The sequence below is a fragment of the Anopheles maculipalpis genome, chromosome 2RL (genome assembly GCF_943734695.1).
Source record: "Anopheles maculipalpis chromosome 2RL, idAnoMacuDA_375_x, whole genome shotgun sequence".
Taxonomy (NCBI): Eukaryota; Metazoa; Arthropoda; class Insecta; order Diptera; family Culicidae; genus Anopheles; species Anopheles maculipalpis.
The window spans coordinates 3,723,056-3,750,344 of NC_064871.1; the positions used below are offsets into that span (position 1 = coordinate 3,723,056).

Consider the following 27,289-nt stretch of genomic DNA (forward strand, 5'->3'; position numbering starts at 1 on the left):
CACTCGGTAACGTGTCCCATCTTTAACCGTATAAACCCGCCTACCCAGAGCTACGTGTATCCGCGCTACGTTCTTCCGGTTTTCCTTTACCTTTTCCGCTACGAGTTCGAATTTCTCAACCGGCATCACAATCCGTGTAACCTTATCCTAAAACCTATCTAACATTTCGTCACGAATCGTGTATGCGTGATTCCACGAAAATGCAAAAAGTCGTCGCCCGACTGTACCTAACCCCGGCGGCGCGGCGGACCTACCACAGAAGATGGCGCAGAATATCAACTAATCGATCGAATTACAACAACCGAACAATTGGGAGGAACGATACGGCCAGGGGAGATACAAAATTAGTGCCCCGAAATACAAAACCATAATTCGGAATGCACGAAAAGCTCACCCAAAACCTACCACTCGGTATCGATTTCGAACCAACGATGTACCCGATTTTCTTACGCCAAACGATGTGCTTAAAATCCTTCTTTATGCTGATCTCTCTTCGGATGTCTGCGTCGTAGCGTAGTAAAAAAAATGGACACACGGTGTGGGTGTGTCCATTGCTTCCTCATCCGCTCATCGCTTCAGTCAGTTCCGGTCCGTGTATCTCACGTGCCTTTTTTCGGTTTCGGTCGCATGCGGATAAAATTCAATGTCAAAACAGAAAAAAAACACAATGAAAACCAAACTCTCGTGTTCTTGGCCGCGAGAGCATCATGTTGCATATCATTTCGTCTTTTCAGTAAGGTTAGGTGTAAAGTGTCCCCCATTTGTGCATCTCGTGTATGATAGGTGAGGAACAAGGTGTTTTTTTCTCAATGTCCGGACACGGTACGGATCATGTTTTGTTTCTTGTTCCGTCCAGCCTGGCGCCATTTTGCCTATCTGAAGAGATTGATAGAACGCAAATAGTGATTGGATGCAGATTGGCTGATACTATTTGAAAGCAGCAGGATCGAGCGCGCCCCGAGTGGGTGAAATTTTCCGTGAAATGTTTGACAGCTCGAAAGGCACACGCGGACGGCGCCCCCAGCTCGAAAGCTCGCTAATTGCGGCCATGTTACGGATCAAGGGTTGCGCGTGTTGGCACTTTCCGGGATCTCTCTTGGTTCGCTAATCTGTGTGCGAACGGGAACGAGTATGTGTTTATTGTTTATGGTGATAGTTGTTCACAAAACTCATTCATAAAGTGCAGTCAAATATTTAGTTGTTTTTGAGTTGAGTTGCAGAGGAAAAAATAGAAATGTAAAAGAAAGGTTCAACAAAAATCTCAAAACACAGTCAGTGAATGGAGAAAGAAAAACCGGTTCAACACCGGACTGCTCTAAGTTATGGCTTGTGCGACATAAAAGGGCTACAAAGCGGATTAGCGCCTTCATCATAGCCTTCACCTCCACCTCCAACTCCACCAGCAGTTACCAGCCTTGATTGATGAATGGTTATCCAAAAAAAAAAAAAGCATTGGGAAAGAAAATGACTTCAAAAGGGCGCTTCGAGGGCACACTTCTTGGAAAGAGTGAAGAGAAATACTTTCTATCTTTGATGCTGCATTCTTGTACTGATTCATAGGGGAAAGGGCTTTAGACGCCAGACATAGGTAAGCTTAGGAACTGTATTTTTTTAAGTACCATCAACATAAGTCTTACACAAAACATAGAAGGTTTTAAATCTCTTATGCCCTCCTGTGAAGCACTGGAGGGGTCGCTTTGGCCATCTTCAAAATGGATTTCGTTTTAGGGACAGCCAAGAAAGTGCATCTACAACTTTCTACACACAGCAGCATCTATTTGCACACAGCTCCAACGCCACCCACATCGCGATCGCGCTTATACTGTCGCTCTAGGTTCATCTCGATTGCATGCAGCCAGCGGATGACATCTGTCGCCTGGTAAAGTTGACCAGCAAGCAGTGTTTAATACTGCTGCTACTGCTGATTTGTGCCATTCGGGAGACGAACACAGCGGCAGAGGGTACCAAGGGCGCGATGAGAAGCAAACAAAACAACAAACCTCCGTGCTCTCTAAAGCGCTGTTCGGCCGGACAGACAGACAGCAGCAGCAATTCCAGAGCCCGCGTCCGCTGCATGCGCTGGTTGCATGATTTGTTTATTTTCGGAACACCACCGTACGGATGGGACGGTGTCCAAGCCTCTTCTATCGCTTCACACTATCGCTCGGGTGGCTCACGTTCGGAGGACGGAATCCTCTCCAACACATAGAGAATCCCTTACCAACGTACAGAGTATGTATGGCTCATGTCTCTATCCATGAGAAACCGATCTTCTAACATTTCATGCAGCTACTGTAAACGATGACCGAATTCATAATTAATCATCAGCATTGTGACGTCAATATGGTAATTGTAGGTATAGAACAGAGAGCACAGGAAGACACTGTGCCCAATTGTTGCTTCCCTGATCTTAAACCACTCAAGATGCGTTTTTAAAAGCTACCCAAACGTCATCTTCCTGTCGCAATTCAGACCCTAATGATATTAGGGAAGGAAGGAAGTATCCACACATTTTTTTAATAGTGTGAAACGAGCAAACCGTAGTCAACGAAATCTTCTCATATATGTACCTTGTAGTGGGAGAAAGTAGGAGGATGAATCTTTACCGATCACAGCGAAATTCGAATTTCGTCTGAAAAGACATCAGATCTCAAATACCGTCAACAACCAGAGTATATCAGCGGAGCATTCAGGAGTTGTGTTAACCTTTTTAATGATATCTGGGACTGGCTGAGAATTTCGAAAGAACCATCGGATTACCTCAGATAGCTTGTCTTGAATATAAAATTCAAATCTGAAAAATATTCTACATATAACATCCATTTTATAATGAAATTACCTGCAAATTACACTGACTTTTGTTAACAAAAAAGGTACCACAAATCGCCAACACTTTGTAGGCGACCCAAGTTTTCAACTATAAAACATAAGTCTTTCTTACGTACATAAAGTCGTACAGACCACTATGGAAGGAATGATGACAGAATGCCCGAATTGTCATCGTTGCCTCAGTCAGTGCAAAGAAAGTGTCCCGCAGTGTTCGGCTCTTGCCGATGCACGATCACTTTGGGCAAAAATTTCGATTTTAGTGCTTTTAATGTTATCCAAGTTGTGCAACTGTTCTATCTGTGTTTTTAATGTGATAATTTAATTCCCATCGTGCATTTAATGCTGAATTGTGATAATGGTTAGTGTAGTATGGTACCGGGAGCAAACAAACACAACGAATGATCTCCTTAGCGATCGTACGACACAGTCAAACCAACACATCCTTCCCAATTGCTTATACCTGCTCACAGTCGTCCATGGTGATTGTCCCGCCTGCTGCTGATGATGATCCCTCGAGGTCATCGCAATAAAAGCGTGCGAATACACGCACGAACCATTTTGTTTTCAGCATCATCATTAGACGCACCCGCCCCAGCCAAGAGGGCAGGTTGGAACGTGTAATGCCATGTGCGTTACCTTACGCCTTTATGATCTGTGTTATCAGGAGAAAGGATTTTGTCACACTCAACAAACGTAACCCTAATGACTGTCATCGGTAAACACCAGTGTGTGATGTATGTGTTAGAGGCTACACATTTATGAGTAACTATAGAAGAAGCAAAAAAAAAGCATATACACCAGTGACGTATATAGGACATGCAAGGCAACGGAGGACTGTACAGATGACGCTTCCAACAAGCCAAACCTCGAATTGTGTCGTGTGTCCTGAGGGGCACGTGCGTTAATCTATATTTGAAAGCGAAACACACCCTCTCTCGACGGTAAATTAAGATCGGCAAAGCAAAAAATCGAACGATTCATTGGCCGAATAGGGGATGGAAGAATTTGTTTGGTGCATTTGAAAATAGCACTTGACACACAGCACCGTACAGGTAAATCCTTAATTGTGTTCTGTACCTTTATAGCGTACCATTATAACCTTGTGTCTGTTTGTTTGGGTTTTCTATTTAAAGGATATCCAACACGTCCCCCAGAACCGATCGAGTTTTACGCCGCCCACCTGTTGCGGGGTGACCGGCGAGCGCGCGCGTGTTACAGACACCCTTCATTTTCGCTGGGTGCAATCTTAATACCGAGCGATGGGTGAAGCAGGAAAACAGCTGACACGATGTCACGATGTGACCTGATGGGCTTACATCAGTGTTACCCCCGTGTGCGAAAATGGCCCCGAGTTCGCGTAGGCGCAAAGGGAGACGCGATAATGAAGTAGTAGTGCACTCTCGTCATAACAAGGCAGGCTCCTGTCTACACCGATAATGGTCAATGCTATTTTCACAAGATCAGCCTACGCCTACGGGCTGAGAAAAAGGGCCAAACCGTAGTGTCGCCCGGCGAAAGGGCTGATAAGACGCATTTGCTAGGCAGATGCTTGATAAGCGCTTGGCTCTCTCTCTCTCTCTCTCTGTCTTGGTCGCTCATGAAAGACGCTTGGTTTTCTCTTTTTTCTTACATTTCCTTGCAAGGTTGAACTTTCTCGCTACGATCAGTGCCTGTAAGATCGTCAAGTTTAAACTAAAGAATGCTACGGTCGTTTTATCTTTAAGAGGACGTTAATGATGATCACATTAATCATCATCTGCTTCAGTATTATATTCGTAACACTTTGTATGATATGTGTACGTATGTGAAGATTTTTTCGTCTGGCAATGATCCTTTTGAAAATAGCGCTATCGCCACGCTTTGGGTATAAGATTTACGAGAGACTGCATAAGATTGTGAGAACCTAGAGTAAGTATTAAGAGCATTGTAAATTATTGCTTCAAGCAACATGAAACAAACAACTTACAGTAACTTACAGTTCCAATTTTTCAATCATTTTCGAAGTCCTGACGGTACTTTAATAAAGCCATTTAGAAGCTTGTCTAAAATGATTGAACTAAATCCGACTTATTCGGTAACTATCATGAGTTAACTTGACTTGTTACTGTTGTACGGGTGTACCTAAGTCCTGAGGTCGTGCGTTGGGATGACACCACACCAAACGTTGGAAAAACATTTGCTGCTTGCAACAGGTACAAGAGCACGGCCTAAGCGCAAGAGAGCGCGAGAGCGAACCGGGCTCACCCAACGCTCTCGACTGGCGGTCGATGTGCCGGGCATGAATGAAGCTACACAGCCTCTACGTACCCATTTAATTCCTTCGCTCGGCGCACAGATGCATGAGTCTTCGATAAACGGTCGAAGGAAATGGACGTAGCAGCGCTTTCCACCATCATCGCTTGACGGCCCACAACACTGTGCCCTGGCGATTAAACTAGCAGGGGAAAACAACACACCATGAGCAACAACAGTGTACCGCCAGTTAGCTGCATCTGGTCGTCTGGAGGGCGTCGCGTGAAGTCATAAGTCAATACAAGTCAAGTCAAGCGGTCTACCGGGAGCATAGTTCCTCGGGATCCTCGGGATATCCCTGCAAAAAAAGGGATGATGGTTGAAAACATGTGCTAGAGGTGATCGTCCATATTAATAACGTGATCTTTGAAGGGTTTTCGGAAGTGTTATACTGCTGGCGTGATCTTACCGTGATTTTCGATGAGTTGATGTTGTTAACTTCACAGCATCATCAGCTGACTGAGTGTGTGAACGATTTGTGTGCAAGAAGAATGTTCTAAAGTGAAGTGTGTTTGAGTGTTTGACAAGGTGGGTTTTTCTGGACGAATCGTCTTTAAAGTGTTACACCATTAACCCCAGCACCAAATGAAAGAGTATCCGGCGGAACTATACTCCCACGGATCCTTCCCAAGCTCCATGTGCCCTCTACGTGTGTCCGTGTCGGTGGTGTGCGTGTGCGTGTGACGTGGCTTCCCACCGAAATTTCTATCACCCGCCCGACTCCGAACTGGGACCTGACCACGGTGAACTTCGGCTAAAAATAGCCAGTGCTTTCCCCCAACTCGGCCACTCGGCAACAGTGCTCGTATCTATCGTGAAACAGGTGCGCGTCCCACGTTTTCTGTTCCTGTCCCTTTCCCTTTGCGTGTTTCGGATGCGTTCGTCGATCCGGTAAGCCGCGTTCCTGGCACCCGGGGACAAGGGAGTGCGCGCGCGAGGGTACATAAGATTTCGAGTTGCTTGCCGGTGGTGTGATGCGTTCACTTGTCAGTTGTGTCGATTTTTTTTTGTTGGTGAGTGACGAAGAAATTGCTGCCTCTTGAACAATTTCTACTGTGAGTCAAGTGCGAGATTTCCGTTCGGATTAACAAAAAGTGGCAACTAAAGGATACCTGAATCTAACACAAACATCTGATCGTGAAAACTTCCTGGATTCAGTCAGTCATCAATCTTAAGAGAGCGGTAAGTGGCTTAATGCACTTTTAAGTTATAGATCCAACTTTTCCGAAGAAACCTTCTATCACCAAAAACGGCCCACATACAACGGGCCTTGATTTGTCTACATAAACCTCTCTCCACCATGGCCTCGTTAAGTTGTCCACTTTTCCAGTACAGAGTCCAGGCGTTAATACCCTTACGCAAAGAAGCCAGACGAGCAACTCGCTTTTTCTCTCTCTCTCTCTCTCTCTCTCCCACTAATCCAATACGTCCCTTTCAAATGGTTCGCCGGTTCACAGTCAACGACACTGTGCCCTTCCTTGCCATGTGGGACAATTTATGCTTTCACCACCTACGCGCGCATCGCGCATCGCCGAGAAAGAACCAGTCTTCGATGCACTGGCGGAACATTCAAACACAAGCTAGCTCAAAAGCAGCCCTACAGCAACATAAGATTATTTGCCACAATCATTGGGACACCTTTGCGATATATCGACCAATTCCCAGCCACCATCCCCCCCCCCCCCCCCCCCAAAAAAAACCCGCCTGGACATTGAATTATGAATTATGCTCGCAGGCTTTATCCGGTACGTGTGCAAATGAAAAATGGATAAGGAAGACACACACACACACACACACACACACACACACACACACACACACACACACACACACACACGGTCCAACATACTACAATGTTGCATCGGCATTGGCCCTATGGGAGGTACATGGCGGGTTCGTGTAGCGCATATTTATGGAGTGCGTCATGTTCATGCATACGGAGGCGGAACCAAGTCTAGAAAACGATCTTCGATCGGATAGATAATTTGGAATGTATCAGGGAGGATGTGCCACAATCTTGCCACTATCTTGCCAAGGTTAATGGAAAACTAGCTGTCAAAATACTGGAAGCAAGGAAAAGGGAAAGATAAATTAATGGAGTTAAATGGATGCGTGTTTTGGGATGCATTTGGCATTAAAGACTTTGCGTAGATCGTGTCCCTCAAGATCTTGATATATTCACAGTTGAATAATACTTTATGCAGAGATTGGAATGACCTTCTAGGTCACGAGATTTACTAGACTTATTGGTACCACGCAGTTGGATAATCAGTCCTAACCAATAGAAGAACGGTCCGGATGGAATTTGAATCCCGGTCCTACCATGTGAAGACCGGCACTGCTGTAGCCTCCACTATCGGACCCGCAAGACAAATCAATGGACAGAGTTTTGGGATGCTTTTAGCATTACAGATATAACATGTCGCAGATCGTGTGTCTCAAGACCTTGATATATCCTATGCAGAGATTGAGAAAACCCCTTATTAAACAGACCCTCTAATGTGTATTTCCCTCTTATCAGTCGCACAATTTAAAAAACAACATTCGTTGGTACATTCTCATTAGTCGCGTATTTTTCCCTTTTCCCGGAGAATTCCCTCCGCCCGGATCACCCGAGAATGCCACGGCAGAGCAGTAAACAATCAATAAAAAGCCTCATCATGGAGTCGTTAATTCTAATTGCCGAACCTGATAACCGTTTTCTCCGGTTATAGAGAGTGAGATGCGCACCGCAAGGTGGGCGACCCATCCGAGCGATCCGACGATCCCCTCCCCCCACCAAAACATCCTTGCGCCACTAGGAAAGGTCATCTGTGCGCGATGACCAATATTCGTCGCTTTCCTCGTGCGATTACAGCCAAGGGCCGGCGTGGCTTCACTTTCCGTTCCGTGTACCGTTGGCACGGAACACACCCAAAAAAAAACAACGAAAACTTATCAAACAGCGCACCGAGCAGTGGAAATAAAAGCAAAACATAACAACCTCAACACACCAATACATCACTGCCATGCTGGTAGATTAACAAACAGTAAACAGTGGCCTGCAAAAAGGTCACACCACGGCAAACATCGGGGTGTTGTCCGCGCAGGGCACTCATGTATCATTCGGTGGGCGAGTGATTCAATCACACGCTGTGGCAAACACATGGAGCGAGCGATCAGCATACGATCGTGGACTAGGTGTATTTTTGGAAATAGGGAAATTGTAGTAACTCTGATTAGATGTTTGCTACTACAAGCGCCAACTCTCCGTCCATATTGCTCGAATAAAACACTATACGAGAATCTGTACTCACCCTTATCACTCTCAGATTGCCTGCATGCACGGTTTAGGGTGGTGGGAGAGTTCGCAGGCGAAAGGAAGTTTTGCCAACGAATTTTTGCTACATGTCCACATTTTTTTCTTGTCTTATCTAATCGTACTCGGTTGTTGTTGAGCCGGTCACCGACCGATGTCGCATACGGGGGAAAAATATATAGGTAACGTTACAAATATCGGTTGTCAGGTCAGCGAGGACTCTATCTCCAATCGATAGAGGGACGCTACATGATTAACGTGTAATTTGGTGCGGCAATTCCACTGGGTCACAGCACCATGTCATCGGTTACCAAGCCGCAGCATTTTTTTATGGACATCAGCACATGACATTCACCGATGAACTTGAAAAACGTTCTAAAACTGTACCCTCCAAAGCAGAAGAAATGGTACAAAACGGGTCCGCACATTGTCCGCAATTGCTCAGCTGTTTCGTTTGGCAAGCTTCATGGGTCGACACAGGACACAGAGAGGTTGATATTTTATAAATAATTCATAGACGTGCTCATGCTCACCGAAACGCACCCATGTTGCTCCATGTGGCGGTTGTGTCACACCTTCTCATCACGACATTCGCTAGAATGCGCGAGAAGTGTGCGCAAAATCGCTTCCTCGTCACGCGACTAGCACGCGATCCGTGATCGTGGTCGAAGTAGTCAAGATCTTTTGCCACGCACAAGTGACACATGCGGACAGTTTCATTAGCAGTTTATCAGCGTCTCAGACAAAAGAAGTCGTATGTGTGTCTGTGTGTCCAATCAATGTTCTAGTTTATGTTGATAACCTCCGCTAGATGTTTGTAAAGTCTTGAGGGAACTTTGTTAATCTGTACTAATTTGGAACTATCGAGAGACCAAATTTTAGCAGTATTCGTTCAGTAGGTTTCTGAAGGAATCTAGATCTCTGGCCCCAAGGATGACTGCTTTTGTAAACTACTACATTTTTTGCCCACTTCAAGGATCATCATTCGTCTGATAGAAGTTCAAGTACGCTCTCAAGAAGTTACACAATGGATCGGGGATCGCCATTTAATTCTTGACAATACTCTCTTCACTTGTGACAAAACGCCACACACCCCAAGTGCAGCCCATCGATGGTTACAGGATGTGAAGAAAGAACCTGCAATAAAATATTAACAACCATGAATGACTTGCTCTTGTTCCTACAGTCGAAGGCAGGCCCCTCCATCTTTTGCACGCACCACACGGCTCAAAGCGAATTGTTTATTGTTGTGCTTCTGGTAGTTTACATAAACTCCTTCAACCTTCCTTAAGCGTGGAGAGCGGTGTACAGGACATCCCCTAGCCCAAAGCGCCCACAGCCACTTATCAGCCCATTCCTAGATGACCTCTGTCTCGATGGTCACACCGGTGACACTGTCGATTGCTGGGATCACCGTTTCTGATCACCACAGAGCATGTGAATTGTGGCACATGAATGGATTGAATCTGGGATACACTTGCCATGCAGCGAGCACGATGCGCGCTGATGCACATTGTACACTGCCACCGAACACAGATTGTCGCAAAATCATCGTCAATGCCAAATCAGTAATTGATTTCGATAGGTCTGCTTTAAAGTGTTTTCAAAATAAGCACAGAAACAAATGTAAATATTGAATTTTATTTAAATCCCCCGACAAAAAAACGTTAAGAATTCCAGCTTTCTCTCATTAAGCATCGATACGCCGCCGGTACACGGCAGCGTATATATGGGCATTAAAAGGCGGGAAATTAAATGCTGGTCACACACAGTGTCTTTCCTTCTTCCTACGAAAAACTCGTTCCAGGCTTGATCCAACCGAAGCGATAACGAAATCGAGGGTCTGCTTCATTTTCAAGTCTCGCCACTCAAGTCAGCCAACGACCGAGCGACCGACCAGGCACAGAGGTTCACGTGATCACCGCATGCACCAGCGACAAGCATAGCGGCGGCGACGACGACGTCGACAGCGAACACAACAGCCAAAACTTCGGGATCATAATTTCCATCGATTGTTGTTTGCATGCTCACACCAGTGACAGCGAACCATAGGCGTTCCACCAATTAGGCTGCGTCGAGGGTCGTCGGGTTCGGAACTTGGGTCGAATTCGGCAGGAGATCTCAATTACACACACGCAGGGGGACAGCGGATATACGGGACAGCGTTTTTGGCAGCGCGAACCGAACCGAATTACATAAACGGAGCTGGCGCCGAAATGAAAACAGATTGCTCTCGTGTGTCAATTATGTCGCCTCGTGGCTGCACCAAAATTAAAATGATCGCTTGATTTTCGATCGAGGGTTAAAATGACAAAAACAAAGCAGGACTTAAAGGTGCTAAAATATGTTCGGTTTGAGGCTCTAAGCCATTTGAATATGTATTGCCATAGTCGTAGGGAAGAAGCGATCCAATCAAGATTCTATCAAGCCTGCTTGTTGTGTTCCCAACCTAAAACTAAATGTACTAAACAATCAAGTCAAGACCCCGAGAGATGCTGAACTACCTCAAGCACAGCACACGCATGATCAGTGCATATCTTCCCAAAGTTGATTGCAGTAAACCGGTGATAGTCATTAATCTATGCCGGCAGATATGTGCGTAGGAAGTGGATTGGATCCTGCTGCATGTCTCTGCGGCACTGAGGGTTAAGTAATAAAATATCGCCATAATAAACATGGAACGACCCGGTACACCGGTGATTTACGGTACCCTAAGCCCATGTGAAGATAGTAACCACCATATGTCGCCTTTCCTAGTGGCGCACACTCTCCAGACGATGCTCCTTATTAGCATATTGATGAAGAAAACCCAAAAGAAAGCAATTAACTTTCTCGCTCGATTGTTTCACGCTGCCGGCGAGTTTACGTTTCTTTGGGGGCCATGTTTTCGCCGATACAGTTCCATCGCTGTACGCGGCAATGTTGGCAGTGATTCCTTTTACGTATTGAAACAGCCACTCAAGAACTTGCTAAGCAAATGCAATCATGTGCAAATATAGAAATATGTTTCTCAAGCGATGGAGCAAAATCCCTTACTGCGTTTGGTTACTGCACTGATCCTGTTTCCTTCTCGCCCAAAAACCTCCATCATCGGCACCTTCCCGGCCGTACTCTACACAAGTCAATCCCACGATCGTTCTGGGTTTCTGCACACACCCACTCGGTACATTCCGATCAGCCGTGGTTGTGCTATTTTTACGAAAATGTAAATATATCAACAAGAAATAGAAAAGAAATCCCTCGATCACACTCGACTCGCTCGGTGGCAGAGAACCTGCAAGCAAGCGTCGTTTCAGTTGGTGATTGGGCGCTTCTGGCAGGCAGGCCGTGTAAACTGCGCTTTAATCAAACATTATTTGTGCAAGTAGGGGAGATCGGTTCAACCACACGAGGTGGTTCAGATTTATGCATGTTGATTAAATATTTTCTTTCGCAAACTTTGCAACTTTTCCGCATAAAAACCATGCCACAAGAGCAGGGGCAGGGGAATTAACTCACGAACATGATCGAAACAACAACCAAACAACGCCAAGGGCTGAGAACGCCAACGGGGTCTGGAAAAGTAGTGAGAAGCTCTGGTTCGATCGGCATGTGCCATGTTTGCTGCGTGTTGGGCAATCTATCATCCGGAAGGCTACAATTCGGGGAGGTCCCAAAGGGTTTTCCTTCGCAATCCTACGTTGCATCCGTCCTGCCACGCATTGTCACCTCGTCTATCTGCAGCGCTCTATCCAGGGGAATGCGTGGGCTCGGATATCTGTCGATCCCTTACGTGCGGGAGCGAAAGGAAACAGGTTTTCCGCTAGGTCTGACCTAGCAGTGTCTAGGAGGTACAGAAATCCAAGAAATAGATTGCCCAATTCCCATTCAACTTCGGTCAATGCAGCACAGAAAACGGGTGGAATTTGATGCTGTCGTAAAGCGGGATGCCAATAAAACCCTCTGATACGAGGCTTAGCTTCCCGGCCGTGTTTACCTGCGCGCCGAGGGATGCCCGTGAAGGGATGACTCTTCCTCTTCTCATTCGATCGCTATACACACGCGTTTGCCCTGCTCCCGTCGTCGGCAGGATCATGTGGTGAGCGCGTGATCATCAGCCTGCATGCCGATGGAATCGCCGAGGCTATATCAGAGCGCACGTGTGTGGAAGCGTGGTTGACGAGCCACCACTAAGTCAAGCGATCGGGCAGGATTAGTGGCGACGAGTTTTAAAATAAAAAGAAAACTCTACTTCGTAATCTATAATTACCACCCGCTGCCGCCACGGTCATTACATCCCGCCGAATGGTGGTGAAGACTGCGCAGTTGTACTTGTGCTGCACCACCAGTTAGGAAGTGCAACCCGGCACGAGATAAGTAAGCATCGGGGTAGCATCGGGTAGGCCCTTATCTATCGATGAAATTGCAGCTGCTGCTGGTGCTGATTGATTGGGATAGAGGATCTGGACGGATTTTTGCAGAAAAACATTCTTATTGCAATTCCAGGATGATGACTGATACACTACAAATGTCTGACAGGTTCTCAACTCATCGTCCTACGTACTACGTCCATATTGTTTTCTTGACGTCATTCTTTTTCCCCCAAGTTGGCTCCAGTGTCTTAGTGAACCGGAACAGTTGACACACTTTCGGCCAGACCTCGACTGGTTCGAAGGTTAGCTTTGTGATTAAACTTCACCTCTTCCGCGAGAGGGCAGATGCTGCCCCGCGGTTTCCCTCTGGAGGAGATCAAGCCGGAACGAAAGTGCGAAGTATTGCGTCTAGTACAGATCAAGACCCTAAGGTGCAGGTCGTAGACCTATCCTTCTGGGAAGTAGTGTGCAAGATGCTCCCGAAGAAGGGAGCGCAAACGATGTGTTTCGGATCGAAAGATAAGCTCCAACGTCAGAGGCAAACCGTTGCGATAAGCAACGGCGCTCTTCCGTATCAGCTGTTTACCGAACTGATTGTATTGGAATGGCTTCTTCAGACCATTCCAGGGATGTAATGTGGGTCAAGGTGTATGTGTCCGAGGCACGTAAGAATGGCAATTGAAAACAGCTGTCACAAGGTGGACACGCCACCCCATCACAAAACATAGTCTAAAAAATACAGAAAATTAATCCACAACAAAATCTTCGATCTGACACCTTCTCCCAGGATCTCGTAGATGTTTCCTTATCATTTTTTCCGACTGTCAGAAGCATCCAAGGAACGTGCGGAGAAATTACAACAAAGTAGCGCCATTCACCCAAGTAGTGCTGTGCACGGCGCCATTTCTGTTCACTCTCTCTCGTGTTATTATGACATGAGGCACTCCTATCTCGACTCATCGTGTCGCTTCTCGATCCAATTTGTCTTACACACCGCTCACCTCGGCCGTGTGGTGAAACAAGGGCGATCATGTTACTTACTACCTAACGACCCATAAAAATAGCTCAATCAAACGTGTGCTACGGAAGCGCGACGGTAAGGACGGGGTCATCGGTGGGACGCGTGCCAAAATCTCCCCGAAAAAAAGTAGAAGAACAAGCATACCGACCAAACAAACTAATTAAGATAAGACAGATAGATAGATGGTGGTGGAAGTACACGAAAGGTGTGCGAATGACGAGCGGGAACTCCGCTGAGCGATTCATCACAAGTTCGAAAAAGGAAGTTTTGGAGGTAAGGAAGTGGACCTTCTCACAATGGAACGCCCTGGTCTCGATTGCCGTAGACTAGACGCCATCGTAAAACCGGTGTGTCAGTGATGTGATCACACAGCACACGTACCACATCAAAAACGGGGAGGCTACACGGCTCAAAGTCTGCAAAAACTGTGTTTTACAACGGATGATATTTTTAGCGAAACGATGAACCGTGGCCAACCGAACGCACCACCTAGTTGTCCCCGTTGCTGTCCATGTGAAAGCCGCGTGATACGGTGTAAACTATTGACACGCTCTTCCCCTTTGGTCGTTGGTTGGTGGCGGTGGTAGTCGATCTTGATGATTGCCACCTCTTGCGAGATGTATCCTTGTCTCCGTCTATTTCGATGTAGTGCAGTAAACAACACCTACTGAACCGACTAACTAGTGGCGCGCTGGCAGGTCATTTGCCTCTTAATCTCGTCTTGAGGTGATCGCTTAGTGTCGCGAAGTGAACACAGGTGACTACTATTCCAGAAAGTTGTCCAACAACGAGACGAGACCACAGTGTTACATAGGGATATTACGTTGTCAGTGGCTCCGATAACTCGAACGATCAAGTAACTCAACACCCAACGGAGCATTCAGTAATTTCGTTGCGTAATTTCGATCGAGAGACAGAGGGAGATCAGTCTCAATCACGGTAGAACAAACCCCGCCAATAGAAGATGAGTTGTATCAGTTTGTTCAGATGCACCATCTGCTAAATAATTTATCAGACGTCATGCGAAACCCCGGTTTGAGGGCATCGTGCGAATATAAATAATCGGTTCCGTTGCAGCGCCTCCATTTGGTTTTCTTATCCAAATAAAATTGCCGAGCAATAATCCGTCCCAATTGACGTCAGTGTGGCGGCAGTTTATTATCCGCGACCAGTAAGGAAAGATATCTCGGATGTAATGCGGCGGCCACGCTATTTGCAGAACGAAGCAAAACAGTGTGGACCTTTAATTGCTGCATACAGGATGCTTCACCGCGCACCTCGTTCGATTGGGAACGCGTGGCAAATCAGGCGAACAGTGATAAGACGCTGTTACTCTGCAGGTCGCGACCTTTATGGCTCCGCTCGGTAAGATCTGGATGGAAGGGAAAAAATACACACACAAGGGACGAGTGGTGGACGAGTTTTTGATAACAAAATTGCCCAACGTTCGAGGGCTTGACAGTTGGAGCCAGAAGGGACACATACATCATCGCTCGTATGACGACGACGATCGGATGATTCAAGCCCCTTAGTCCGTTCGCGAAAACCTTACGGTTTTGATCATCCGTTCTCAATGGTAGTAGTGCTGTCAAAACTGTACCTCTTAGTCTGATAGGAGAAAGTGTAAACAAGTGCGTTTGGTGGCACTCAACAAGTACCAACAACAACAGAGTCCTTTGTTTACCTTTCCTTCTTTCCTTTCCTGCTGATAAAAGCACAACACCTATCAAACCGATAACCTCCTTTCGCTATGTGCTGTAGGCTTACGACGCTGCACCAGTGCATCCAGTGCACACCGGCAGGAGGGCTTTAAAGACGTTTAACTATCCTCGTCGCTGGAGCAATCTGTTCGACAACCGTGCAACATTGCGATGCTTCGTAATACGATAAGCCAGGAGCCGCGTGGATCTTTTCGGCGGGACTCTGTGTGTGCATGGGAGTACACTAACCTCACCACTTGTATCCGTCAACTGGAACACTTGATCGGACGACGTGTCCCCGACAAATGTCAAGCAAAGGTTGAAAAAGGCGAAAGGTGCGACATCCAACCAACAATCCACCAGACATGAAGACATGAAGATACTCCTCCATTAGGTGACATTCACTATTGCGCCACTGCATTGGCCACTGATGACCATTATTTCAATCGCCATCAATTGGACTCGTCCATGCGTCCATGGTGGGGAGTATCCTTCTCCTCTCCGCAGTGGTGTGTACGATCAGTTTGGCTTTGCCGAGGCCGGTGTCCTAAAAACGACAAAATTGAAATAAATTGCTACCATAGCGTGCGTGTCATATGCACCTTTTGCTTCCTTCCTTTACGCCGGAATGCTCCAGTACGGCACTTTCTTGCACCAGTAGTTTGCCACATCGGTTGCATCGGGGATGATGGTGCCGCAAACAGTCTTGAAACAGTTTGGACCACGGATCCGATGACAGCTTTTGTGTGTGTTTTAGCGCGAAACAGAAACCTAGCACAACGGTGTCACCTTACGCACCCGGACTATCGTTTAGACGCATTCCATTGTGGAAAGGGAAAACGCAAAGGCCTGGCAAAAGAAAACCCCCGAACGATGGAGTACACACACGCGCGCTAGCATTCAAATGTTGAAACGGCATATGTCAGGGAACCATCGTTTCCATGTCTGTCACGTGTGGTTGTGTTTGATTCACATGTCAATTCCCGTCCCTGCCATGTGGCGTCCATGATAACCTTGTCCGAAGCGGGTTGCTCCATTGCCTCTGGACGCCACTGCGTGATCCTCGTGATCACTATCGCCGCTTGATGCAAGTGTACGGCAAACGAAGGAAACCTATTTATGGCTCAATCCTTGCACATACGGTGGGATATTCTTTCTTATCAACGCGCCCGATTTGTGATCATCGATCGGGTGAAGCGCTTCGGTACACGCAGCTAATCAACACCGATGCTACATTTCTGATGTACAAGGATCGTGAGACTAAACTAAAAATCCCACACCCGCTACTGCCTGCACTAGGAGAGGAGTATGCTGGCGCCATCAATAAACTTGGGTGCGCTTTGGTGGAAAATTCCATCCTCGAATCATTTCTTGAAACAACACCGTTTGCTAAACAGAATCAGCGCCATATCACTGATTAACAGCAATTAACATGTCTAGAATGATCATATCTGGCGCGTTTGCTTCATGCTAGATGATCGATCTTGTTAATGAAATTTCACACACGTGGGACTCATAAAAAAGAGGTCACAATCTCAGCTGAGCGCAGAATGGTCGTGCGATTATTATTTTGAGGATGTGTACGAATTCTAAATATACGCTTGATATCCATCTAAACCATTCTATCCAACAGATTATATCACTGTGTGCAAACAGTTGTTTTCGCGACTTTAACTTTCGGTCATTGAATCGGGGCACACGCGTAAGACGTTTTTTCAGCGTAAAAGCGAAAATCTGACGGTTGTGCAAGCAGATGAATCCCGTACGGATGACGTGCGTAGATCAGTAGCGAAAGTCTGCTACGAGTAAACAAATAAATCACCAGAATGGAATCGTCATCCCAGCCGCAAACTGAGTTCGGCAAAAATTGTGCGACTTCATTGAAACATTGGCCCCGGGGAGTTGCACTTCCGGAGAGGCAATTAGTATGCGGGATGGTGTTTTTGCCATTGCCAGATAAATCGTAACCAATGGCAAGAAGGCGCCAAGCCATGGCGAAAAACAACAAACAATTAGTGAGAAGAATCGCAATACTCTGTATCAGTTTGTTATGCATCGAGATTTAACGCATTTTACCGGTGCATAACGTGGATAGTCCCATAGCCGAAATCGATTGTAGTGGCAGTGTCAAGTAAGACGTCACTGGTTCAGATTTCGATTAAAAATCTTAAGGAGAGAACTCTCTTTGTTAGTTTCCACTACAAGAACGTCTTCAAGAGAATCCTATATATTGAGAATAAGTTCCCAAGTATTCTTCCACATTTTTTTGAGTGTGTCTTGACCATGCCCTACATTCTTATTACTGCCCCATTACGCGTCCGCGAATGGCGGCGCGGTTAGATTTTGTACATCGTTTACTCGGCCACTGCATCAATTCGACGCATGCACAACGGGTGGGATGCACCTTAAAATAGATTTTCCACCAACCATTCCACATAGTCACCTTTCCTTGCCGTTTGGTTCCGTCTTATTCAGTAAAAATGTTGTTTTTGTGTCGTCAAATGTATTTAACAAAATGGTGGAATCCAATTTTAAGCCAATGACTTTTTAGTGTGTTGAAAGGCTTTCTGCATGCATTACCTTGAAAATCCATTATCCAGATTTCTTCCTTGGTCATGTCAGTGTGGTAGGGACATGTGGTTTCTCTCTTTAAATTTAGTAAGAAAACAACTACCCGTACAAACTACCCAGCATCCGTTATTATCCAAGATCGCTTCATAAATAGATTTTCTCTCACTAATGTTATCCAAAAATAGGACTCAATAGGACTTTAAGCAATCTCATAATGTTCTATCTAAATGGAATGAATCACTTACGTATCTCTTTTCTCCCTTTGCAGAGATTCGGGAGGATCATTCTGACAACCGCATCAATCCCTCCCTGCATCTGAATGCCCGCATTCGCCGAAATGTTAGTCTCACAAAGTCCCCCGGTGTACAACCACTCAATGTCCACCGACTACAAACCGGTGGGCGGTGGGTCACCCGGTTCCGGTGGTGGTAGCGAAGGTGGTGGCTACTACTGCCGACCAGCCTCACTGCAACTGTCCCAAACACAGACCAACGGAGTACCTCCACCGTTCCAACGACAGATTACACCGCCCTGCCTAAGTCCTACTGGGCCCGGTGGCAAGTTGCCAATGTCACCACGTCGCTCCTGTCTAGTGGTAAGGCCAGATCACAGTGCCACCACGCCGGAAGAGTCCGAACCACCGCACACGGCAATGAAAATGTTGACAGTGACAGAGGACGACACGACAATCTCCACCGGACGCAACAAGAAGAAGGTCGTGTTTGCGGACGATCACGGTAAACAGCTGACGCAGGTGCGCGTGATGCGCGAACCCTCGTACATGCCCCCGATCTGGAGCTTACAGTTTTTGGCCCATGTAACACAGGGCATGATCAGTCCGGTACCGCAGGAACAGTGGGTCGTCGATTTCGTACAACCGGCCAGCGATTATGTGCGCTTCCGGCAGAAGCTGGACGAACGGAATGTATCGCTCGAGAATGTGATCATTAAAGAGACGGAACAGCTGATCGTCGGTACGGTGAAGGTGAAAAATCTCTCCTACCACAAAGAGGTCATCATCCGCTCGTCCTGTGATAGTTGGAAGACGCATGAAGACACCTTCTGTACCTATAGCGTGGTAAGTGGCGATAAGGAAAATTCCAAAATACTCCAACCAGGGATTTGTTTCAATCGAACCCTGTTTGCACACGATTGCACAACAAAGAGATACATGGGAAATTAATTGTTACCGCGTCTCTATTTCTCGACAGGTCGGCAATGGGACCGCTTCAGCTTATCTGATATTTGACACCTTCTCCTTCAAGCTAACTCTTCCTCCTAAGTCCAGACGGATTGAGTTTTGTGCCGCCTTCAAGTGTGATGGCGTCGAGTACTGGGACAACAATGATGTAAGTCGCGTCGCGTCACTTAATTTCTCGCTACAACACTTGATTCTAATCGATTTACTTTATCTATCTACACGCCCACTCTAACTTCGCAGGGTCGTAATTACTCGCTCACCAATCGTATCGCACCCAGAGAGAACTCCGGCGCGTTCCTATCGTCCTCTTCCGCCAGTGCCTTCAATAGCGCGAATCCCGGCCGCAACGGGATGTCGACTATGACATCGGAAAGCTTCTCCTCGCCTTACGTGGATCCTGGTGCGGTGCTCGATACCTGGAGCGACATGAGCGTGGAAACGCAATCGGGACCTTACTGGTAAATGCAAACATGCCTACCAAAAATCACCCAAAAAAAAAAAAAAGGAACTGGCTACAAAAAAGCCACACACAACCCACAAAAATGTAAAGAAATCCAAGATCCATCATTTCCGACCAGCCTCCAGGGCATCCAAGCGCAAATTTGTGATGGTACCATGTCGCTCATCAGAAAGTGCTGTACAAGCCCATATAGATGACGAACAGAACTAAATCTGGACTGTATGCAAACAACAAAAGAAAGGCTCTGTTGTCACGCTGCTTTGCAAGAGAACATTCCCAACGCCGCGTTTATGGCAAAAGAACTAAAAAAAAAAGAAACAACAATTGATGTGTGATCAGTAACTAAGTAGCTAACAGATTGGTGAGGCCTCGGATGCATGTGTTGACGCGATGCTTCTCTTCCAAAACGGCAAGCAGCATTCCAGTAACCTAGCATGGATAACGGCAGGTGGGAGGGTGGGTTAGGGTGGGGTGAAGCAAAGGATCCTATTGGCGTAGATACAATCGGCACTAAGAATAGGAATAGTTTGTTCTCCATGAAAGCAATCAAGATGAGCATTTAGGAACTGATTGGCCCGAACTGAAAAATTGATAGATGATCAAGCTAGCGATGTAATATCCACCGACAACACTACCACCTCCACCACCACGGCCAACCCTTCAATGTTAATGTTTGTGACAAAATTATGACAAAACCAAGCAAGTGTAACGGACGGGCTGGTAAAAGGTGTGTTAAGGCGAGGGGCGAGGATACACCCTCGATGGTACGGAGTAATGCTGAGCGTACGCAACAGACACCATGTGATGATATAGTACACTACTGTCCACCAGATCGTGCACCGTAGAGTTACTAAGCCTGCTAAGTGCTTTAGTGACCGCTTAAGTATCTTCTACCGTGTACGGGGTATACGTGGCTGAAAGTAAACTGGACACGCTTTCCGGATCAGTGTGTTTGCGATTGTGTGACCAAAAAACGAAGAGAGATGGTGGCGGAGAGAAGGAGAGCTATTTACTAAAGCTAATAGACAATTTCACACAAGCACACACCCAGACATACGCTCACACACATTTCGCACGCGATCGAAAGTGAAAGTGAAGAATTTTCTCTGTTTGAAGAAGGTAATTTTTCAAATTTCAATTCCATAATTACATAGCTTACATATCTAGATACTTCCTCTGCTCCCTCCCGCTCCTCGCCCCTGCTCCACACGTCGTTATCACTGCTTGAATTGGGGGACCAACACATCGACACTAAAACAAACATAGAGCCACACACACCACAGCAGTTTTTGTATATAAACAACTTGGAAAAGGGAAAAATATAACACAAAACACGTGATCTTACAGATCGACACACTAGCACAGTATGACGTAATGCGAAGGTACTAGAAAGACTCTTGGACCTTAGGAATATCTCGAAATTCATGTTTGGATAAGAACGACTCTCATCGATCATTTTACCCGAACGTCGATCGACACCGGTAGTGTAGTTACGGTAGTTGTGGATACTAACGTTACATGTATTACCCTAACCAGCATGCAAAAAATATAGCAACTGATCACTAGGTCAGGAGGTTATGAGTTTGTGCGTAGAGTGAACGCAAACCAATCCGCGTCGCGTCAAAGCGGATGGCAAACCGGTTGCGAATGTCCTTCAAATCGTGTGCCAATGCCCCACCAAGTTGCCATTGAAACCATGCTCGACGAACGTAACCTACACTCTCGCAAGCAACCCCCCTTTTGGGTTGAATGATCTCGTTAGTGGTTGCGAGCAATGGGCGAACCACTTCCTATCCTTCCGGTTAGATGTTTTGGTGCTGCGCCATAATGCAAATGGGAAAATGAAGGTTCAATTTTCGTTGGTTGGAATGGGCATTAGTAGAGGTGTCCTGGAATCAAATCTAGTCCAGATTTTGGATGAAAGACTAACTGTGTTTAACTTGGTGGATTCAAATGTCACGTTCAAGGATATCCGCAAAGGTTAAAGTGTGCTAAAAAGGAGAGCAAAAGAGACTTGTTGAAGCTAACTTTGTAATTTGTCTTCATCACGTGATCCCGCATTGAGCACGAGTCATGTACGCTTCCCAGCACTTGAGTGTGCGCATTCGTTCCAAAAAGACTCTCTCGATTCGAGCACACTATAAGTATTTTTCCCCACTCCTGTTTTCCCCCTTCTGTTCCGTTTCCTTCAGCTGCTTCCGGTGTTACTGGAACTGTGTGCAGTCTGTGTTCAAGTGGTTTGCGTCACAGGGTAACAAGGGTTAAAGAACCGAAAGCTCTAACCATCTAAGCTCGTAGCTCGCATTAGATCAGTAAGTGACGTTTAGTGTGTGGGTGCTGTGTCTGTCTGTCTTGTTGGATTGCAATTAAAGTTGACTATCTTGTCCTGTGGATTAACATTGTTTGGACGGTTACATTGACATTTGTGACTCATAAAATGGAATAACTTGCTCATGGCATCTAAAGGGGAAAGGCTCGTTGGGAATCGTGATCCCCTAGCTCCATCCTAGATATCCTTCCATGGGTTAATATGTTTTTTGTGTGTGTGCCTTTTTTATTTTCCTCTTTCTTTTGCTGACTCCTACTACCATAAGCCACACAACCGAACGCCGAATAGAAGTGTTTTATGTTTTTTTGGTGTTCTTTTTTTCTTCTTCTTTCGTTTCCATTTGCCACAATTCCTTAGCAGCACATTTGACTGTTCGTTGAACACTTGCTCCAATAATCGTGTCCACACGGCGGCGACAGCGGCGGCACACCCACAAATGAAGCCGATCAGCTTGAACCTGTCGTATCCGGACGGCCGGCCGGACGTGTCGGAGTGTCCGCAGGGAACGGCCGGCGAACGACGTGCCAGTACGGGCGAGTTTGCCGTGAAGCAAAGCTGCAACCATCCTGCCAGTGCCAAACCACCGATCGCTGCGCTGGGCCGCAGCGCCAGCAGTGGCAAACTGTTCTACATACGCGAACGGCACGAGGGCGAAGATCTGCTCGCCAATTTGCTTCGTTTGCGTAAGCTGATGATGGGTGCGATCGCGAACGATGTCGTTACGAACTAAGGTGATCGTGTGGGGGGTTTTGTGGTAATGGATGATTCATTCCCTAAAACTATCCATTTTTTTCTTGCTGTTGTACATAAATCATCATCGAGGCGAGGGCATGCTCCGAGGAACGAAAACGATTGATTGTTGTTGATGTTTTACACTTACTGAAGAATACTCAAGAAATAGACACGGCAACCTGTCGGAAGGATAACGGCCTTTTTTTTTTTTGTAAATTTATTCTTTAACAAACACCTCCCCCCGGACCGTCGAGAGGGATACGCTCCTGATATGAATATTTTTTTACCGTTGTTAAGTGGTTTATGTTTTAACTAAAAAATTGGTCAATAGCATTGGACGTATGGAGTTGACATGTCATGGCATGCGAACAAATTAACAGGATATTGCTAGAGTGATAATACGTTTGTAAGGAAAGCGCGTGATACAAGGGCCAGATACGGACGAGATGTACGATCTATCGAATAATTGCGGGAAGACATGGCGTGAGGGTGTAGGATGATCGCGAACCCCGTGTATGGCATAGACCGGAGATGATAACACAAAAACTAGTAATTTAGTAATATTCATATTTACGTACGGAAACTAAAAGACTGATCGTGTCCACAAAGTAAATTTAATCTGGAACAAAATGTGAGTAAAGTTGTAAAACTGCGAAGGCGCATTACAGGCTAAAATTAAACACAAGGATTCGATACATAATGTGTACCTTTTTTGTTTAAGCACGAAAAAACAAAAAAAAAACTGTTCTAAAATGCGAGTGAGCAGAAGCACGTCCTGGAGGACACTTGTACTACATGTTTTCAAACGCTGTTTATGTGTGTGCGTGTGTGTGGACACCAGAGTGGACCTAGTGAAAAGCTGGCTTAGTGGCTTTGTTAATTTATGCACGACTTCTTGTAAGTTCTATTTGCAAACATCACACCTTGAACCGCCACGGCAAAGGCTGGTAGGGTTGGGCTGCTTTTTTTAAACGTTAATTAAGGTAAAATAGTGATGAATGTGTTGAGCGATGCTGCTGTTAGATTGTAACGTGAACAAAGTGATTGTAGAATAACGATTTTCTCTTCGTAAGGCTGTAACGGATGAGAATGTAGTACATGTCCGGATGAAGGAAACATCAAAGACAGTCGTTAGCATTAAAGAGTGATTTCTGAGTCAAATTTGTCAATTACGACACACTTTCTAACGATTCTAGCCGCATAGCTAATAGCTAGCACGGACATGTTGCTGCATTGGTGTTGACAGACATTAGGTTGGGGTAGATGGCCCGCAGCCCTCCTTTCGTTAGGATTGTTTCAAATTGTATACCCCCTTTATAGTTAAGTTTCAACTTGTCGCTACTTTGCCCTAGGATGTTAACAGTGCTTTATTAGAATTAGTGGTCAAACGAATAAATCCTATGATCGGATGTGAGAAAGATAGAAAGAGAGAGCGAGACAGAGAGAGAGAGAGAAAGAGAGCGAGAGAGAGCGAGAGACGAATTGAAACACATTGCAAGCAGACTGTGCAATATGATTGATACTGAGCTGTTGTGTGGTATATCTGTCTTTGCTAGAATTTAAGTCTACTTCGCAAACAGCTAGTCTGCGGGAAGATTGTACATACAGATACACATACATATAGTATATTGATATATCTACTGAAAGACACGATCGCGCAATTGCAGGAACTGGGGCGTTCATGATACGTCCATAGACTTATATATGCAAATAATTTGTTAGTAAATCCTAAACTATTGGTACATTGCTAACCCACGTTTCACCTAAACAGATCAAGATGATCGCAAATAAATTGAATAAGAATTGTAAAAAAACGCTTGATAGTAGTTATTGTAAGAAGTGATGACATGCTTGTAGACTTAACGTAACCGTAAGTATTAATAAAATGCCGTCATTTGTCAACCAATTTCAAAGCTTACATGGAAGCCGTATCTTCTACCGACTTATGGCATTTGTTACAGATTTTCTTGGGAATAACTGCTGTTGGATGTCATGGAGAAAAATCTTCTTTTTAGGCGCTCTATATTCGCAAGCGATCTCGGCCTAAAATTACTGGTTTCCATGATTTAGTTTACCGGAAGCCAGGATAGTCAGTCCTGCGCACGAAGAGATCGTCCAGTCGACCGATACCGTGTCAAAATCCGGTTTAGGGCATTCTATCGATATTCTGTTCTTGACTTCCCATATGCTTAATATTACTGATACATGTGTACACCAGTGGCGGATCAAGCCGCTTGGAGAACTTAGGAAGAATGGAATATGGAGCCTTTACCTCAGATCCAAACTTTATACCAGCGGGCAGTTAACGAGGAGCAGCAGAGTAAGTCGAGGAGTAAGCAGAATAGTAAAGAGTAAGTCCACAAATAGGTAGATAAGTTCTGCTGTCAAGACACGTTCGTGATTTCGAATATCTACCCAAAGAGACACGTTGGAAATCGTGCCTAGTACACCCTTAAGGACTTGGAAAAAGTGTTTGATCCTTCTTATACTAGCCGGAACAGAACTGGTTCGAGCGATGTCTCGAAGGCTCTCCCTACAACCCGTAAACACTCCCTTTTACAAAAATAATCAAACGAACGAGACTTACCGACGGCTGAAGCGGCTATTAAATCCGTGAATAGATCGACCTAAAGACCAAACTCGCGTAGTTTTATCAACTAAAATACCCAGCAAGGGTATGACAAGTGCCTATTGTTACATGCCGATTGTACGATTTTACTTTTCTAGAGCTTCTGTAGACATCTCGCAGTGAGCACTCTGTTGGTAGTGGAGCATTTTTCTTCAACACTACACAAGCACAATAAATGAGCACGTGTACACTATTCGCTATCATCATGAAATTCAACAATTTCATTTGTCTCGTCGTACGGCGTTGCACAGCATTTCTCTGCACCCGAAGCAACCTAGGAACCGCTGACTTTCCCCATCTGACAGCTGTCACTTATCTGACAGCGAATGGCAGATCCAGGAAAGGAAGAAGTTTGCAAAGAAGTTTGTTGATCAATTTGCAACACCCATCGCACTGCGTGCTGCGTGTGATTCTAGCAAAAGTAACCCAAATGTGCTAACGTTGTTTGCCGGATTCTTGCATGCGTACACCGTTTGCTGCTTGCTGCTTAACCATCATCCGGTGGCACCGAACGATTGCATCAATCGGACAGTGCGCGCCCAAGAGAACCGTACTACGCGCGCCTAGTCGATGCATTAGGTGCGACGGTCCCACACACGGACGCAGCGGGCGGATGGTTTCTGTCTCGCAGCTGAAAAACAAAACAACCTAGCAACAGCAACAACGAACGACGACGGCAAACCCAGCGTACCAGCTTAAGGAAAGCAAGCAAGGATGGACAATTGCCACAACTATGCCACAACATGTAAGCCATTGCGGAAAACATTCCTATTGCGTGTGTGCTTGTGTGTGTATGTGCGTTTCGTTTATTTATAATTGTATGGTTACCGTTTTGCAGCGAAAAAGAAACGAATCCCCATCTCGGACGATATACACATCATTATCAAAAAGTTCCGTGACAAGGACAAGCACGATGAGAAGCCATGTGAGTGTGATCTCGGTTGAGCTCCTGGTTCGTCTACTAATTATGCTCTTTTTGCCCTTTTTTGCGTGAACAGCTACTTCAGGTGACCATGACTACGATGATGATCATAGCATGGATTCGGAGGAATTGCGGCGCGTCCGACATCAGGAACCGTCATCATCCTCCTCCACTCTGGTAGGCATAACTTCGAATAGCAACAGCAACAGTACAACCTGTCCCAGCGGCAGCTCGTTACAGACGGTCGGACTGGGAAGTAATCACGCGGTGCAGGTGCAGCTGCAGCCCCAGCAACACATCATCTCGCTGGCCCAGTCCCACACCGGACTGGTGGCGAGCAGTAGTGCAAACCTAGCATGCCAAAGCAGCAGCAACAACCAATCGGAAGACATCAAGCTCATACTGCGGAAGCTCTCCAACATCGAGGAGCTGCTGAAGGTGGTTGCCGAACAGAGTCTAAGCCGTCTAACGACGATAAAGCAAGAAACGGGTGCCACACTGACAGCTGTCGACACGAACCAAATCATTCAGCAGCATCATCAGCAACAGCAACAGCAACAGCAACAGCAACAGCAACAACAGCAACAACAACAACAGCAACAACAGCAGCACCATCAGCAGCAACAAACGGCGGCGGTTGCACCGAATGTGGAGATTGAATCGTGTTTCAAGTTCCCGATCCGCTCGCTTAAAGAGTTGATCGAGCTGAACAAAAGCATCTGCGGCGATGAGTCGCTGTACAACAAGCTGTTCGAGCATCTCACCAAAATAAGACTGGACTGTGACCAAAACATTGTCATCAACGCGCTCACGTCGATCGTCAGCGACGAGGTGCTGGATGCGGTCACGTGGGACACGGGCAAAAAGTTTAAACTGTCCTCGGTCGTGCTGTTTAGCGATTCGCTGTACGGTGAGCATAATAAGGATTGTAGTGGAAGCTGGCCGGCGGTTGG

General features: G+C 46.0%; 4 protein-coding genes across 6 annotated transcripts in view; 2 read left to right on the plus strand and 2 right to left on the minus strand.

Moving 5' to 3' along the window:
• Positions 1-26,815, minus strand: part of LOC126559990 (keratin, type I cytoskeletal 9-like) — a 101,826-nt gene extending 75,011 nt beyond the window's left edge. Inside the window, exon 1 of the mRNA XM_050216152.1 lies at positions 26,810-26,815. The gene's annotated coding sequence lies outside the window, so the exon portion shown is untranslated. The remainder of the gene's footprint in view (positions 1-26,809) is intronic.
• Positions 1-27,289, plus strand: part of LOC126558178 (probable serine/threonine-protein kinase DDB_G0267686) — a 213,276-nt gene that overhangs the window by 185,658 nt on the left and 329 nt on the right. For both annotated transcript variants that reach the window (XM_050214144.1, XM_050214143.1), the window contains exons 2-4: positions 26,129-26,159; positions 26,253-26,339; positions 26,413-27,246. In XM_050214144.1, coding sequence (XP_050070101.1) covers positions 26,129-26,159; positions 26,253-26,339; positions 26,413-27,246 — 952 coding nt within the window. The remainder of the gene's footprint in view (positions 1-26,128; positions 26,160-26,252; positions 26,340-26,412; positions 27,247-27,289) is intronic.
• The window catches only part of LOC126559508 (U6 snRNA-associated Sm-like protein LSm3), an 81,575-nt gene that overhangs the window by 23,776 nt on the left and 30,510 nt on the right, over positions 1-27,289 (minus strand). The window lies entirely within an intron of this gene.
• Positions 18,331-22,808, plus strand: LOC126557847 (uncharacterized). Of its 2 annotated transcripts, none has more exons than XM_050213751.1 (4): positions 18,331-19,141; positions 19,275-19,412; positions 19,505-19,722; positions 22,411-22,808. In XM_050213751.1, the coding sequence occupies exons 1-4, from the start codon at positions 18,383-18,385 to the stop codon at positions 22,781-22,783; spliced, it is 1,488 nt and encodes a 495-aa protein (XP_050069708.1). In that variant the 5' UTR covers positions 18,331-18,382; the 3' UTR covers positions 22,784-22,808. The 2 variants fall into 2 exon arrangements, with proteins under 2 accessions (XP_050069708.1, XP_050069709.1); XM_050213752.1 differs by having other exon boundaries at positions 22,414-22,808.

What these genes read in the sequence shown, in the direction of transcription:
- LOC126557847 (XM_050213751.1), top strand. Translation starts at nt 18,383, where the DNA reads ATGCCCGCATTCGCCGAAATGTTAGTCTCACAAAGTCCCCCGGTGTAC. An exon ending in AGTACTGGGACAACAATGAT is followed by an intron (nt 19,413 to 19,504) that starts GTAAGTCGCGTC and finishes CTAACTTCGCAG; the next exon opens with GGTCGTAATTACTCGCTCAC. An exon ending in ACGCAATCGGGACCTTACTG is followed by an intron (nt 19,723 to 22,410) that starts GTAAATGCAAAC and finishes ACAATTCCTTAG; the next exon opens with CAGCACATTTGACTGTTCGT.